The sequence below is a fragment of the Pelodiscus sinensis genome, chromosome 4 (assembly GCF_049634645.1).
Source record: "Pelodiscus sinensis isolate JC-2024 chromosome 4, ASM4963464v1, whole genome shotgun sequence".
NCBI classification, from domain to species: domain Eukaryota; kingdom Metazoa; phylum Chordata; order Testudines; family Trionychidae; genus Pelodiscus; species Pelodiscus sinensis.
The window spans coordinates 111,850,885-111,868,461 of record NC_134714.1 but is presented as its reverse complement, the minus strand read 5'-3'; the positions used below and the strand labels follow the sequence as shown (position 1 = coordinate 111,868,461).

Genomic DNA, 17,577 nt, shown 5'->3' with positions numbered 1-17,577 from the left:
ATTTGTTTGCGATACCCCTCTAAGTTGCTCGCGACCCCTGGGGGGTCGGGACCCACAGTTTGAGAAAGGCTGATCTAGGCTATAAATGAATATGCCAAGTAACCTTTGCTAACGTCTGCATTATCCCAATCTGTTCTGTCCCTGATATGAACCTGCGTACCAAGTGCAACAATTTGACAAGTAACCTCTCCCTGGATAAACCTGCCAAAGCTCCCTGCAAAATAGATATATAATCTTGCCATGTTCCGCCGCTAAAAGGAAACAGCCCTTGGACAGAACAAAGGGGACTTTGAGAACAGCGGCAGAATGGCACTAGGAGCAGGGCCAAGCCACCCCGTTAGTGACTGACTAGCAGTGCCCAGCAATGCACAAGGATGGGATTATTTTAGGAGACCACTAAGCTCACCCCCGCCAGAACCGTTGGCCATGGCCGGAGCCTGTTCCCGGGGAAAAGCCAGTCGCATCTGGTGGCATTAGAGCCCCCGCCATTCACTAGGGTCCCTTCCCCGCCCATTATTTACTCCGCTTCATTTGCATCGGGCTGAGGAGCGGGCCAGGGGCCGATTTCCCTTCTGCCGAGGGCGGCGTGTGCCCGGGGTCGGCGCGGGGAGCGCTCTGTACGGCAGCTGGCCAAGCAGCCGAGCCGAGCCGCGGCACCTGCACGGCTCTGCCCCCCCGGCGCCTTTCTGCGGCCCCTGCCCGCCTCGTGACCCCGCCTCCCCCGCCACCTGAGCGGGCAGCGCTGGCGCCCCGGCGCCCCCTGCCGCCGCTCAGGAGCGCCCGCGGGCTGAGCGCGCCGCTCCCCTTCCCAGCTGCCCCGCACGGGGGGCGGCGGCGGTGGCAGCGGGAGCTCCCTGCCTGCGGCGCCGGGCCCGGCGCGAAGCCCCCGCACTGGCGAGAGCCGGAGCCGGGCAGCCGATGCCTCCCGGGGGCCTCTCGCCACCCTCCCTCGCGGCGGCCGGGGCGGTGATTGGCGTGAGCAGCTGCGGCTCGCCCAGCACGGGGCGGCGGGGGAAGCCCGGCGGGCTGAGCGCAGGCGGCCGGGCGGGAGCGGCGGGCGGCATGGGGCACTGCTGAGCGCCGCGCGGGAGCCATGCTGTCCAGGAAAGGGATCATCCCCGAGGAGTACGTGCTGACCCGCCTGGCCGAGGATGTCCCGGACCACGCCCGCTACCGCGCCCGGGAGCGCAGGGCCCGCTTCGTGGGCAAGAACGGCACCTGCAACGTGGCCCACAAGAACATCCGCGAGCAGGGCCGCTTCCTGCAGGACGTCTTCACCACGCTGGTGGACCTCAAGTGGCCGCACACGCTCATCATCTTCACCATGACCTTCCTGTGCAGCTGGCTGCTCTTCGGCATGACCTGGTGGCTCATCGCCTTCGCCCACGGGGACCTGGACCACAGCACCCAGCTGCTGGCCGGGACCGGGGAGGAGGCGGGCGGCTTCGTGCCCTGCGTGACCAGCATCCACTCCTTCACCTCCGCCTTCCTCTTCTCCATCGAGGTGCAGGTGACCATCGGCTTCGGCGGCCGCATGGTGACCGAGGAGTGCCCGGCCGCCATCCTGGTGCTGATCGTGCAGAACATCGTGGGGCTGGTGATCAACGCCATCATGCTGGGCTGCATCTTCATGAAGACGGCCCAAGCGCACCGCCGGGCAGAGACGCTCATCTTCAGCAAGCACGCGGTGATCGCCCTGCGGGAGGGCAAGCTCTGCTTCATGCTGCGGGTGGGCGACCTGCGCAAGAGCATGATCATCAGCGCCACCATCAGCATGCAGGTGGTGAAAAAGACCACCAGCGTGGAGGGCGAGGTGGTGCCCCTCAACCAGATCGACATCCAGATGGAGAACCCGGTGGGGGGCAACAGCATCTTCTTGGTCTCCCCGCTCATCATCTACCATGTGATAGACAAAAACAGCCCCCTCTACGACATCTCCCCCCTGCACCTTCACCACCACGAGGACCTGGAAATCATTGTCATCTTAGAAGGGGTGGTGGAGACCACTGGTATCACCACCCAAGCCAGGACCTCTTACCTGGCTGATGAAATCCTCTGGGGCCAAAGGTTTGTGCCCATCGTGGCCGAGGAAGACGGTAGATACTCGGTGGACTACTCTAAGTTTGGCAACACAGTGAAAGTGCCCACCCCTTCTTGCACTGCCAGGCAGCTGGAGGAAGACAGGAGCATCATAGACTCCATCCCGTTGTCACCTAAAGTCACCAGCAGGAAGAGATCTATCAAGTTAAAGCCCAAATTCAGCATAACTGATGAGCCTTCCTGACACTGTTTTGAGGAAAGATGCAATAACTAAGAACACTGAGGTGGCCTCTTATTTTACTTAGCCAGGTTGGTAGCACAAGTTGTGTGTAGTATTATTTATTGCAGGGTAAATTAAAGTTAATTTTATTTTTTTAAAGATGTCTGACATTTTAGGTAACATTGGGCATGGGGAAATTTTTATTTGATTGCTTGTAATTTCAGTTCAGACCGTCTTGTTTATTTGCATGATCGTTTTGGATTGATTCAGCCACACTGAAGAATGCCTTTTCTTGACAAGTAAATTTATCTGTAGCCTAGCAGGTTGCATTATTTATGGTTTGCAATGCCTCTCATAAAGTTGATGTTTTTAAACTGGTTTTATAAACATAAACATAATCAGAACACAGGCAGAAGGTCTTCAATAATAATTATTAAAGTTAAATGGAGTTTAATAACAAAAAGACAATGCAGTAAAATTTGCACCAAAAGTTCAGATATGAAGGTTTCTATTTAGGTTATGGTGCTTTATGTCTACAAGAAATAAACTTACAGATTTATTTAGTCCATACTGTATGTTTGAATCTTTTGATTACAAAAGCAATATGAAGTGCATGCCTTTGTGCATTTTAAAACCCATTTACAAAATAAATATTTAATATACATTTCTAATAGTGAATGATGCAACTATTGCTCTTAAAGAATAGCAGGTATTAATTGCTATGATGTGAGTGAAATGTGTTGTACATAGGAAGAAATTAAATATATTAAGTGGCTGTATTTAAGCAAACAAAAAAAATCAAGCCACAAAAGACACTTGAGAAAAATTCATCTCCCAGTTCTGCACATCAGAATAAATGCCATCAAATAAGAAGGAAATTAAATACAATCAGAGATCTTACGTAGAAAGTCATTGTCCCAAATTACACTGAACAGTATTGGCATGCATTCAGCAACACCTTTTTTTCAGGTTTAAAAATGATATTAGTGTAATTCATGATCATGGAGGGGAGGGACTTACAGGACAATGCAGTCCTGGGTGCCATGTCACCTTTGTTTCCTTTTCATTTAGGGTCTAAGCCTGAATTCCCTTCATGTCTTAAATTCTCCTTGCTATGTTGGCTTTGCGTGTGCTGTTAATGTAGGATCAGGCACTTAATGGGAAACAGATTATCCATATTCACATAATAAATTCACTCAGTTTACAAATAGAAGAGTCCCTATTAGCCTGATCCTGTAAATCCTCTACATGAGGAACGCATACACCCTCCCCCCCTTAATAAAAATAGCATCTTCCTGTGTGGAAGATTTGCAGTATAGGACCCTGATATAGCAATTTGCACTATATTTATAAAAACAGTATGTTTACAATACCAAAAACTGCCATTGAAGTTCAAGGGGATTTTGACTAAGCCCAGCAGGGACTGGGCCCACGCTGGTGACAGAAATTACATACTAGTGATATTTCATGAGAAGCTGTGTGAGGTTACATTACATTACATTACTGTCTTTTATTCAAAGGAGTTTCAGAGTGACCACTCTTTGGCTCTTATGCACTAACAAGATAACCTGGGAAACAATAAGTGTTAGCATTGCTCTGGTCAGTGTTTTAGTCTTGTCAGTACTGTAACACATTAATGCAAGCAATGGTTAAAAGGGAAAAGGAAAGTTTCATATTCACTAAATAAGAATCTATGATAAAATGAAATGCAATTCCAGAGATAAAATCTCAGTCTAGTTTAAAATATAGAAAATACAATTTATATTAATAGTTCCCAGTAAGCTGAGCACTTGGGTGCTGACCCAGAAGAAATTTAAATGCCACCCAGCTGATTTGCAGAGCACCCAGAGTGTCCACAGCTGGCAGCATGTGTTTCTATTGTTGGTTCACATCCACACATGCCTGAAGCACATAACAAAATTTATTCCACACATGGATGGAAAAAATTAGCGGGAATACTGATAGTTAGCAAATTAAGGCTTGCACTGCCAGCTAAATGAATGCTTAGGAACATGTAAATATGTGTCTGATTTTCCCAAGGTTTAACAAATTGTTTTTATTATTTGTACAGTACTAAAAATATACCAGGTGTTTCACAATGAGAAGACAAAGGTCAAAAAAAAAACAAATGCTACAATTTAAAAAAAAAAGGAAAGGTCTAAAAAATTTTCTGGTGGTTGTTACCTTCTTTAAATGAAATTTAATTGCAATGCTATTTGCCTATCCTCTAATTACTGACTCTGTGCCTTTCTGCTATTCAAAGGTAATTCTGCATGTAGTTCTGCATGTTTCTCCTAGGTGCAGGAGGAAGACATGCTCTTTTGAAAATTTACTCTGCTGTTTACCCCATGTCACTATCTTATCAGCATGATATTATAAAATGCATAGATAAAATTACCAGAGGAATTTCAAATTACCTGAAAGGTCATTGTCTTTTCTCTAGTCTCTGTAGTGCCTTGTATCAGTATATAAGAGGTACTTTCAGATGTTTACTGGAAATTGGAAACTGTATTGCACTAACATGCTTTTTAAGATTTGGCCTAGGTGAGAAGCAATTTAAGCCACACTACCATGCAAGTGCCCATGATTTTTCTTCCCTCAGGGGAATCTCTGTTGCTCAGGCTACATGGATTCTCTTTGTTTTCTGTGAGATGAGGAGGGTTTTCTGGGAGAAGGAGCTTGCTGTTAACTGAACAGTTTTCAGGACTATCTTTTGTGTATCTTTGTAAGAAAACCTCCTAGTTTTCTCCTGTGTTGGATTAACAGATCCAAAGAAAGGAACCTCAAAGAAGAGAATGGAAAAGAAAGAAATCACAATATAAAGGTTTCTGTGACTTTAACCAAGACTTTGTGAATTTAACCAAGAGTTTCATGAATTCAACCAAGAGTATTGGCTTCCCGCCACAGCCCAGGTTAAATTCTCTTCTGTGGTGGATTTAAACACCTAAAAAAGAAATTTCAGAGTAAAAGTAATGGGGAAAAAGCTAAATGTTTAAAAATGCCTCAGGACATTAAACATTGCCATCAACTATTATTTACAATGGGATTTGAAAATACTCAGAAGCTGAAGCTTTGCATAAGTTTGGGTGTATAGTGACCAAACACATTCTTTTGAGTGATCCAGTTAGTTTTAGTGGTAGCATTCTGTATGGCAGGGCTGCTCCACTGTGGGGGCCACAGAGATACTCACAGCCAGTGCTTTTTTTGTGATGGTACAGCCCAGTATGCAATACTGGCACCTCCCGACGCAGTACCGGCACCTTCAGTCAGAGCTCAACAACTTTTCCTCTGGTATACTGGCACTTTTTTTTTTAAACAAAAAAACCCACTGCTCTCAGCACATGCTGAGGGCGGCAATTTAAGTGTGGCTGCATATACATGCAAATATATGCAAATAGCTTATTTCACACTGAGGGGCATGAATACAAGAATTAAGGCAAGACTACACAACACACAGGCTGCATTTGTGTCAGTTCTGCTGATATAAATAAAATGCAATATTTACCCAAGTTCCACCCATATGTCAGCACTTTTAATGAGCAATGCTAGTCCAGGAATTTAACGACTAAAACACATATCAACAGAAGACCACTATATTGACTACTTTTTTGTTTTGGCTCCCTCCCGGGGGCCGCAAACAAACGGGCTGCGGGCTGCATGTGGCCCACAGGCCGCATGTTGAATAGCCCTGCTGTATGGGAAAAAATTAATCTTAGCATGAAGCAAAATGACTTCTTTTATAGCTGTATTCCACAATGAATGGGGGTTTGAACTCTCCTACAGACCCCTGCATATCTAATGGGAGTAATCCCTAGCACTAGCAAGTACTCTGAAGTTGCCCATTAATAATTATTAAGTTATGAGACGCTCACAGTTTATGCTCTATTTGGCAATATTGAGTAGGGTGGATTAAACTCTTTGAATGGTGAAAGAAAGGATCCCATTCTGCAAACATGTACATGAGCAGACTTACCTAGCATTGCCCAGATCTTTCAGGGCAGGGGGCTGATGGTGTGGGGGGTGCAGAAGTCAGGGCAGAGCCTTGTGGATGTGGGGGGGAGGGGAGCAGTAGGCTGGGGATGGGGAAGTGGGCGTGAGGGCTGGGGGGGTGAGGATCCCATCTGACATGGGTGTTTTCTCTCCACACAGTCCCCTCCCAAGCTGCCAGGGGCATTTTCTCTCCCTAAGCCTCCAGAGATGCTTTCTCTCCTCTAATCCCTCCCCAGTTGCCAGGGGCATTTTCTCTTCCCCTAGCTCCTGACCTCCCCCCCAGCTCCCAGCTGCCAACTTCCTGGTGCTGTGGCCAAGGGCCGGGGAGAGGAAAAGTTTGCTCACAGGCAAGATGGCAGAGCCTCAGCCCTTGGTGGTATGCCTTCCCCAAATGGACACTACAGGATAGCTCTGCCTGCAGTCTCAGGTTGCATCTACACAGTACCTGAAACTCAAAAGTCTATTTTGAAATGCAGCGCTATTTCGCGCCATCCCTTACTGCTCGTACTATGAGGTTTAAAGGGGTGGCAAAATAGCGCGTCCGCTGTATTTTGAAGTGGCAGACGTGTTCAAAAACGCGGGGGAGCTATTTCAGGATACCTCTGGTATCCCAAAATAACTTTGCTGTGTAGACATACCCTCACTGCCTCCTGTGACCACTCTCCTATCATATCCCTCCAAATAGCAGCCCCTCCCTTTGCATGTTATAGAAAACTGTCCCTCTCCCAGAAGCTTCCCGTTCTCCTCTCACAATCAAACTCCAATCTTCTTTTAAAGTAGGAGAAGATGAAGTTGCCTACCAAATTTGTTGGCCCTAGCTCTTACCATTTAGGAGGCGTTCTTGAACAAATGGACTCTCAGACATAGACACTCATATATGTATAGTAAAAAGGAGGAGTAGAAGATTCACCCTAACAGGATTATTAAAAAAACAGGGGGATCATGTTAATATGTAATTAGAAGGCTAGTCAAAGTATTGGTCACAGTTTTAACATAATTTTTAGTCACCATTAATGAGAATAATAAGCCCTGTTGTGCCACAAATTTTATGCAGGGCTCCCCGTTGGAATCAATGGGCATTACAATAACATTATAGAGCCCAAGATTATTAATAAATGGCCCTACCCCAAAGCACTAATGGACAGCAAGTCATATTAATTTATATAGCATAAAACACAACAAAATGTCAATATTATAACTGCAAAAAATAATTAAAAATAGAAGTAAACTCAGGCAGATGCAAGTGGCTGCTGGGGATAAGGGAAGGGCCAATAGCAATTATAGAAAATTTATTTTTAAAATACTTCTTTAAAAGACTATGATATGGGTGGGGAGGGGAGAGAAGAAATGAGACAGATATCAGTGAGGAATACGGGTCATGCCTTAGCTGCCACCCCAGCATATGATCTAACCTAAATTGGGATGACTGAATACCAAAGGGATGAATGAGCTGATCAAGAGATAGGAGGAGGATCCAGATAAAAGCCAAATCCTACAGACTGTGATGGGCTTTGATTTTGCATTGGCCTGGCTGATTTTAATAGGACTGGCATGACTTTAATAGGAGTCATGCAGGCCTGAGGTAATAAGATCATAAGTGCTCAATCCAGTGGCTAAATGCACTGCTGCATTCTGCACAAGTTGCATGAGACAGAGAATCCCTACTAGACATCTTGCTGAGAGGGAACTGCAATAGTTAAGTCTCATGATTGGCTATTTATTTGTAGTTCATAACGTAATGCTAGTTATTAATCAACAGAGTGTGCATTGAAAGTTACAATTGTTTCTTTATTCCCTATCCCCCCCAACTCCTCCTTTTCACACACACAAACACATGCTGTATAAGTGTTGTAGGGCTGCTGGTGCAGATTTGATTTTGTTGTGGAAAGGAGCGTCCTAAGAATTGCAGAGATTAGAAACAGAAAAAAACACTCTGGCTACATCTAGACTGGCATGATTTTCTAGAAATGCTTTTAACAGAAAAGTTTTCCGTTAAACGCATTTTCGGAACAGAGCATCTAGATTGGCACGGACGCTTTTCCGCAAAAGCACTTTTTGCGGAAAAGTGTCCATGCCAATCTAGCCGCGCTTTTCCGCAAAAAAAGCCCCAATCGCCATTTTCGCGATTGGGGCTTTTTTGTGGAAAACAAAGCTGAGCTGTCTACACTGGCCCTTTTGCGCAAAAGTTTTGCGCAAAAGGACTTTTGCCCGAACAGGAGCAGCATAGTATTTCTGCAAGAACACTGACAATCTTACATGAGATCGTCAGTGCTTTTGCGGAAATTCAAGCAGCCAGTGTAGACAGCTGGCAAGTTTTTCCGGAAAAGCGGCTGATTTTCTGGAAAAACTGGCCAGTCTAGACACAGCCTCTGTGAAATATAAAGCCTCTTAAGGGTCACTGATTCTTATTAATAAAACTTAAAATATCAGTAGCCTGTTAATAGCAATTGGATGCTAATAAGATACAACGATTCATCTTGTTTTGTTCATATTGCAGTGCATTGTGGGAGGGAGTGCTGTGGACACTGGGGAACAGGCAAGTGAGAGTTGTTAATCCTGGGTTGTAGTCCCATGTAAATTACTTACGCATTTGGTGCCTCTACTGAAGCTTTAGTCTTGCAAGCTTATCTGCCAGGTGAACTCTGTGTTCTACCCAGAGCCCATTGCCACGTTGCTACAAGGGTCCACGCAGATCATAAGAGTGTAGAAGTGGGGCCTTAACCACTCTTTGCCTCCGTTAACATATCTGTAAAATGGTAATAACCATTGTCATGTATCTGCCTGGGTGTTTAAACCCCAGTTATCACCATCCTGTCTGAGCACTTGCGCACCTCATACCGGTGTTTTGAGGCTTCGCTGATGCTCATAAAGGGGTCTGTGATTATTGGGTGAAAGCCCCACTCAATTATTAATTAGTATATGCAGTGCGGTAGTGGCTACAGACCCCAGTCGGGACAGGTCTCTAGTGTGCCAAGGGCTGCACACACATATAATGAAAAGAGGACCCTGCTCAAAAGTATTTACATGCCAAGTTTGAGACAGAAGACGAGAGTTGGATACAATGAACAAAGGGAGCACAAGGTAATGGTGAGTCAGTTATAATTAGGGTATACACAGCAGCCATAGCATATCAGCTGCCTAACCATTGTCAGGTAGTTTGTGGGTATCACAGCAAGGGGCGGGAAGGGGGTTCAGAAAAACACAGTACTGGATTTGTGGATTTTTATGAGTTGCCTCTAGAACTGAAAAGAATTATTAGTAATGTTGGCGTTAGAGGTTGGACAAATGTGAAGTCTCTGCAGCTGCATGTCCTAGAGGCAGTGTGATGACTCCACTAAGGAGTAAATCTCCCACTCTTCTAACCCGCTGGTGGTTGCCAAGACAATCAGGTTCTATCTCAGTGTGGGGAATGATTGCAGAGAAAGGTAGGGAGTCTGAGAGTGGTGGGAAGGAATGTCAAAAAGCAGATAGAGAGCCAGTGGGACAGGATAAAGGGAGCTGTTCCTTGCTAGCTGGGCTGTGATGACTGAACTAAGGAAGAGAGGCATCACTGTCTAGTGGTTAGGGCAATAGCTTAGGACTATGCCAGATTCCCTGCTCTGCCACAGATTTCATGAGTGACCTTGCACAAGTCACTTAGTCATTCAGTGGTATTTTAATTCCCTAGCTGTGACACTGAAATTTTAGTGCCCCTTGCTGCATAGGAGTGTCATGAACATAGATACATAAAAGAGTGTAAAACACTCACGTAATATGTTAATGGAGGGAAGGAGCCTAAGATCAGAAATTCCCTAATGGCAGCTTGTGACTGACTCATCCGCTGAAAACCAGCAACATTTAACCTTCACAGTGTGAATGACTAAATCGCAGATGCCTGACTCCATGAAATCCAATTTCACTAGCAATGGAAACTGACCTGCTGCCAGTCCCTGAAACTGAAGGTAAGAATCAGCGATTCCCCTGTAGTGCCCCTTTGTGTGTTGTCTGTCCTCAGCAGCTAATAGAATGGGGCTGGGAACAACAGGAAGATGAATACAATGAGTGCTGCCAGCTTTGTGGTGAGTAAGTGGGATAGGAGGGGTTTTTACATGCCATGGCATTTCCCTTCCATGCCCCCTCCTCCCTTTCAGTGCCACACTTGTGCTCCTCTACAATTTGCAGGATCAACGCAGGAACCACGATCAGTGGTGCTCTGTGCATTTTGACCTCACATGCTGGGTTCCATTCAGGCAGGTATAAGTGACCGAGCAGAACAACAGGCCTGATACAAAGCTGATCATAATCAATAGAAAGACTCTCATTGACTTCAGTGGGCTTTGGATCAGATCCAAAGGGCCTAACCTAGAACATAAGAACTGCTGTACTTGGTCAGACCAAAGGTCCATCCAGCCCAGTAGCCTGTCTGCCGACAGCAGCCATCACCAGGTGCCCCAGAGAGGGTGGGCTAAAGACAATAATCAAGCGATTTGTCTCCTGCCATCCTTCTCCAGCCTCTGACAAACAGAGGCCAGGGACACCATTTCTATCCCCTGGCTAATAGCCTTTTATGGACCTAACCTCCATGAAATTATCTAGCTTCTCTTTAAACTCTATTATAGTCCTAGCCTTCACAGCCTCCTCTGGCAAGGAGTTCCACAGGTTGACTACACACTGTGCGAAGAAGAACTTTCTTTTATTAGTTTTAAACCTGCTACCCATTAATTTCATTTGGTGTCCTTTAGTTCTTCTATTATAGGAACTAATAAATAACTTTTCTTTACCCACCCTCTCCACACCACTCATGATTTTATATACCTCTATCATATCCCCCCTCAGTCTCCTCTTTTCTAAACTGAAAAGTCCCAGTCGCTTTAACCTCTCTTCATATGGGACCCGTTCCAAACCCCTAATCATTTTAGTTGGCCTTTTCTGAACCCTTTCCAAGGCCAAAATATCTTTTTTGAGGTGAGGAGACCACATCTGTACACAGTATTCAAGATGCTGGCGTACCATAGTTTTATACAGGGGCAGTATATAATCTCACTGAGCTCAGTGGTGAGAAGGATTTATCCCAAAAACAGAGCAAACTGAGGGGCCAGAGCTGCAGTCCTTACTCAAGGGAAGCTTCCATTGAGATCAATGAGAACTTTGCCTGAGAAAAGACTAGGAATACACTTCAGTAGTTAGGTCCTACAAGATTATGTGACGTGTGTTCAAAATGTCTGGTGGGTGTTTTGTTCACAGTCTGTAACAAATGACACTGTGTACTATTTTTTGATTTAGGAACAGGAGAAAGATACGTGATACAAACCTCTGCGCCCTCGCCCAAGCTGTGCTATTAAAAGAGCAGAAGACATTCTTGAGAGTGTCTAGATATTACCATCTCGCAGTATGCAGCATGCAGCTCTGGCTCACCGTGACGTTTTCAAATCACTCAGAGGCTGAAACACAACGCTTTAAAAAGCTGTCACCTGTGAGTCTGCAAAGACAGACTTAGAGGAATGTCCCAAGGTGGAGCATTTTCAGTCTCTCTTCATCCCATTTCCTGTTTCCCTCCTGACACACCTTCTAATAATGAGTTCAGCCCATTCAAATATCCATGCTTACCCATAGACAATAAATCTGAGGGCTGGGCTCCACGTTTCCTGCCTGCCAAGGAGCTGCAGGTTTAGGTGACCCAGTCCTGGCCTGGGCTGTAGCCTGTATCTTGCCAATCAGAGCTCACTTCTCCAGTTCTGACTAGTGCCTTTCCAGTCTGGGAGAGGAAAGCCAAAGGACACTCCTCTCCTACCCCACCCCTGGACTGGGCTCTGAGGAAAACTGCACTCTTCCCAGAAAGCCAAAGGAGCTCCCAATGGGACACTGGTTGTGGAAAGCAAGAGACACAGACCCTTCCTTTGACCTGTTTTTGTCAGCCTAGCTCTCTTCCTGAAGCCTGAAGGGGAAGCATCTGCTGCAGTCACCTCAGAAAGAGAAAAAGAGCTGAGGGAGACAGTCTCCCCAAAGATCAAATGCAGCCTGGGAATTGCATAGACACATTTTAGTAAGCAGAGATACATTTTCCTGTAGTGGTTTGGTAGGAATAGGGCCTGCAGCAGAGAAACACACATAGGCTGAGCATTTGGGAAACCCTTGGCCAAATCCCAAAGATTGCAGCAGCTGTACAAAATTCCCCTCCCTCAATCTGCCAACATGGCTGGCCTGGTTTCCTTGGTACCATTGGCTCCCAGGGCTGTGACGCCACGGCCTGGGACTATAAAACCGCGCGGCCCAGCATTGCACCGCATGGTTCGGCACATGGCCTGAAGCCTGAGCCGAGGCCGCAGCCGCCCTGCACACTGGAAGGCAGAAGGTGGATGGCAGAGGAAGGGGCTTGTGCTGAGGGGAGGGGAGCAGGTCAGGAGAAGAAAGGGAAAGAGAGACAAATGCCAGGGGGCCAAGTGGAGACAATGAGGAAAAGGGCAGGAGGGGAGGTGTTAGTGGGAGGGGGGACAGGGTGATCCTGGAAGAGGAGAGGGTAGGGGCATTGGGGGCTAAAGCGGGAAGGGGGAGGTGTGTGAAGGCTTGAAAGGAGGGGTGGGCGTGAGGAAGGTGGGGATGGAGCAAGGCATGTGAGGGCACAGGGGCATGAGGGGAATGGGAGTAGAGGATGGTGAGGGGGTGGGCATCAGGGAAAAAGAGGGCAAAGGGCGCAGGGGCAGTGAGGGAAGGGGGAGGCACCAGGAGGGTGCAGGGGTAAGGGAAGGTGCAGGTGCCAGGGGATTCTGGGGATGAAGCAAAAGGGCAGACACGTGCAGGGGAGGGACCAGCACCAGGAGGAGAGAGGCAGGGCAGGTGTGTAGAGGGAGGTGTTAGGAGAGGGGATGAGGAGGGGGTAGCTCACATGATCAGTGTGGGGCTACTGGAGGAGTGGGCACAAGGGGGAGACCCTTTTTTCTGTTTTTTCTCCAAAGGGGGGGCCCCGCAATATTGTGCTGCCCTGGGCCCCACAAAACTCTCATCCGCCCCTGGTTGCAACCTTACTATGCTCATAACATTAAATGTACTGTCTCCATTTTCTACAGAGGTTCCTGGGCAGATATTTTCTGCTGCTATGTTGCATAAGGTCTTCTCCTTGTTGCTAATTATTTTAATTTCCTTTGGAAACAAGTTGACCATTGGTTGAGTTGTGCAGAGATAAAGGTTCTATTACTGTTATCGTCATCATGAATACCGTGACTCTTCAATAGTGTTAATGCACATTGAACTCACACTTTACCTAAATGTCTGATATGTTTAATGCTCATTACAGGATTTTTTTTGTTTTTTTATTTTTTTGCTAATCTAGTAAATTATTTCCAGAACTAAGATAACATTAATGAATATTATTTAGAAGATAAATAGCATTTGTGATCATTAGGACTCTAGTATTTTGTTATTTTCTGCTCTTTGTAAATAAGCATCTATGAAATTAAGAGTCTCTCAGATTTAGAGCATGTCCGGCAATTGAAAATGTCACTGCAAGTCTGAGGATTGTGTAATGAAAACTTCACCTGGCTAACACCATGGAGATTATAAAAAATAGACTGGAATCCTCCATCCCATTTCCCATAGCAGGTGGGATCCTGCTGGCCAAGTAAAGGAGAGGCACTGCGTTACTGGGAGCTCATCTGAGAGGTAAGGATTTATGTGAGCTCCTTTTCCTCTCCCAAAAAACTCTCTAATTTGCTTCTCTGAAGAAGAGGTGAGACACTTGATCCACTGAGACAGCTGTCCTGAGGATCAATCTGTGGCAATGAGGGGTTACCCCTATCCACTGTTACTCAACCTGCCCTGAGGACAGAGTAGTCAACAGCCTGCGCGGACCCCTAGGCAAGGTTTTGGGGGTGAGTCTGTGCTGCCAGAAGGGACGGGGTGGAAGGAGCAGGACCTGGGCAGCCAGCCCCCTGTGCTGTGCCCTCCCCAGCTCTCAGAGCTGCATGGTGCATGCAGCGTGGTGCTCTGGTGATGATTTAAAGGGCCCAAGGCTCTGGCCACCATCACTGCTGTCGCACTCTTTGAATCTCTGGGCTCCCGGGCACGTGTTCCTTATTGATGTGAATATTTAACCAGGTAATTGGTGGAGGCTGGCGAGCAGGGGGTTACTCCAGCCCCACAAGGGGCCCATCGTGGACAGGGGCTGCTTTGGCCAGGCTGGAGCAGCCCCTGTGTGAGGCGGGGCCCGAGCACCCTGCAGGCAGGGGTTGCTCCAACAGCCCGGCTGGCAGGCAGGGACCCCCTCACCTATTGCCCTTTGATCAGTTAAACAATATGTTTAACCAGTTAAACAGGTTGTTATGTCCCTACTGTCCTGTTTGCCAGACCGGCCTGAGGAATCCCTGGCATAGTACTGTCCTTTTACATGTCTATTTTTAGAGGTTGGCTAGCCTGAGTGGCTACAAACCGTGTGTGGCTTAAAAATAATTCAGCAGAGAGCATCTCAGTGCTAACTCTTAAGGCTTTACCCAATAGCACCTCTCTTAGATACAAAATCATTTCCTGGGATACACTATTCCATGCTGATGACACTATGGTTAGGTTTGCTCGCATGTTACAGTTTGGAGTGAAGCTTTATAGAGAAAATGTGTCCAAATAACCTTTCTGCTGTTAAAGGCTGTATGCCCTTTTGCTGTCAATAAGGAGACACTGTTAAACTGTTCTGAAGGAGCTGGTACATGCCAATCTCTGACCCAAAGTGATATTTCTGGGCAAAATGCTGCCACCTCCTAGCCTCCCCTCCGGCAGTTTGCCAATGTCCTTGAATAAGAAGGGAAGAAAGGGACCAGAAATAAAGCTGTGTGTCAACAAATGGCATGTGCCAGCCACTTCAGAACAGTCTAATGGCCTGGGGGGTGAGTCCCTGGCATGCCAATTACTTTCTCACAGCTATTCAAAGCCAATTCCATACTTCAGGAGCATTTGCAAAATGGAAAATGGGGTGGCAGGTGATATATGAGGTCAGGTTGCACAGAAATAAAGCTTCAGGTCAGGGAGTGGCCTTTGCCAGCTACTTCAGAACAGATTAATAGTGGCAGACGTATGTCTCTTGAGGTATCCCTGTAAATTAGTTGTCAGTTATATACCTCCAGATGTCAGTTACTTATTGCAAGTGTGAGGCAGTTACACCACCATGTGGGACTGGGGTCTTGTTTGCATGGATGTTGTTACACCATACAGTAGCATTTATTTTGGTGAAATTTCTAAAACACAAACGTACATCACTGTCTTCTTATGGCCTTTGAATAAAGGAGTGGGCTTGAGGAACCAGCTTCACTAGCCTTAGGACTCCAGCAGTGTCTGGCAAACTCACTCCTGCCCGCTCCCCTCCCAGACACTGCCCCACCCACTCCTGCTCCCCCTCCAGGCAGGATTCGGGGGCAGAGAAGGACCAGGGTCCTAATCATGCAGGTCTTGGAGAATCCTCAGGCTCAGGACCCCAATGACTTTGCCCCCATGTCTCCTTTGTCAAGGGGCAACCAAAGTTTTACCTCATCCCTTCCTTATCTGCAGGCTGGAGCCTGCTGCTGATACACTGGAACAGCCCAATAGCTGGCAACTCTGCTGGCCCAGGTCAGGGGCAGTGATGGGGCAAAGCAATTTCTCCTTCATTTTCCTCCCTTGGACATCTGCCCCAACAAGGCAACGCCCCAGGCAGGAGATGGGAGCCAGCAGGTGACTGCTGTGACTACATGAAGCAGTGACAGACAACCACCCGCAGTTCAGTGCCCCTACGGCAGGGCCTGTGAATGACCAGTCCAGCCTGGGCTCTCCGGGTCTTGGGAGGGGGAAGGGTTAATCCCCACTGCACATCTGGAATTGAATCACAAAGGCTGGCATACTTGTCTCCATGGTTGGAGCCTGTAACTCGGTGGCTGGTCTGATACAGAGGGGATGAACTGAACTATTGCTACCACTAGGAATATTAAGAATCGATTTGCAGCCATACTTGTGGCTTTTTTTAGCTGTTTGAGTGTTTATATCATAGGCTCCCGCCCACCCTCTTCAGAATGTCTCTTTTGCTGTTTACTAAATAGCCTCCTTCATCAGAGAGCAATATGCAATTGATTTCACTTAACTGATTGCCACTTTCTCCACATTCACAGGTAGGATTTGGTAAAAAACACTTGTCCACAAGCAGTGCACTGGGAATTCTTAATTTTTACAAGTGACTAACGCTCTTCCGTATCCCCATTCCCCCCAAAATCCCTCCTGTAACACTCTGTAAAGTCAATGTTTCCATCTGTTGGAATCTCAGAATTCTTACTAAAGCAAAAGTGCTTTCAATTACTGCCATGCCAGGCAGTTGGCGGAAGACATTCTTTCCAAAAATGATTAAAAAGAGATTGTCAATGTAGCTGATACCCGTTCCTGACAAACTCCATTAGGAACTATGTCTAAAACTGCACAAACACACTGAGAGAGCCTCTAGTTTTATTACTCGGCTTGGTAGCAAAAAGTAAATGCAGTGTTGTTTGCTGCCAGACAAACAAATGTTAATTTTAAGCAACATTGGTCATGCTAAATTTATAACATGGCCCTTAAATGTCAAATCAGAATGTTGTGCTGATTTGCGTAACCATTTGACATTGAGTTAGCCTCACTGAATGATGAATTTTCTTAGAAATCAAGCATAGCATTTAGCAGGCTGTTTTATTGATGGAGTTGCAATGAATAGAATACATTTATGAACACAAATGCAATCATAATTTAGAAAGGCTCTAGCAATAATTACTACAATTAAGTGAAACTGAATAATGCAAGACCAGACAGCAATATTTGTGGCAAAAACAAAAGGTCCATGAAGTCGTCTTTAAATGACAGTGCTTTATATCTTAATGAACTACATTTACGGATTCATTTAATCTACATGTTGGGTTGTGTGAATCCAACTATTTCAAGTGCAACATGCACTGCATGCTTTTCAGTACACTAAAACTCCAGGACAGATCAGATCTGAAGTCTTCTGGAGTCAGCCACTAGTCTGAGCTGCTGACAAATCTTCTGCCAAACTAGTCGGTTTTAAAAATGAAAGTTAGCAAAGAAATGGTCCTAAGCACTGCAAATTGTCAGTGCCTGCTGTTCAGATGGGAATTGCCAGGCTGCACAAGTCAAGAGGGAGTGGCCAACTTGCAAAACTAAATTACCACCACTAACGACGTGTCTGAACTGTGCAAGACTGCGCTGCAGAATGCATCTTTTTCCTCTTGAGGATTTCAGGCCCTGATTTTGAAGTCAATACAAGCATCTGAATCCAGGCTTCCGGGTGAAATCCAGCCCCCTTTGATGTCTGTGGGATTTCTGCTATTGATTTCAGTAGAGCCAGAAATGCA

The 17,577-nt window shown here is 46.4% G+C and overlaps 1 protein-coding gene across 1 annotated transcript; it reads left to right on the top strand.

The window, feature by feature from the left end:
* Positions 1–789: 789 nt before the first annotated feature.
* Positions 790–2,824, top strand: KCNJ11 (potassium inwardly rectifying channel subfamily J member 11). Its single transcript, XM_006134604.2, has one exon. The coding sequence runs from the start codon at positions 1,094–1,096 to the stop codon at positions 2,282–2,284; it is 1,191 nt and encodes a 396-aa protein (XP_006134666.2). The 5' UTR covers positions 790–1,093; the 3' UTR covers positions 2,285–2,824.
* Positions 2,825–17,577: the final 14,753 nt, after the last annotated feature.

Excerpts from the sequence above, each read along its gene's own strand:
- KCNJ11 (XM_006134604.2), top strand. The coding sequence starts at position 1,094 with ATGCTGTCCAGGAAAGGGATCATCCCCGAGGAGTACGTGCTGACCCGC.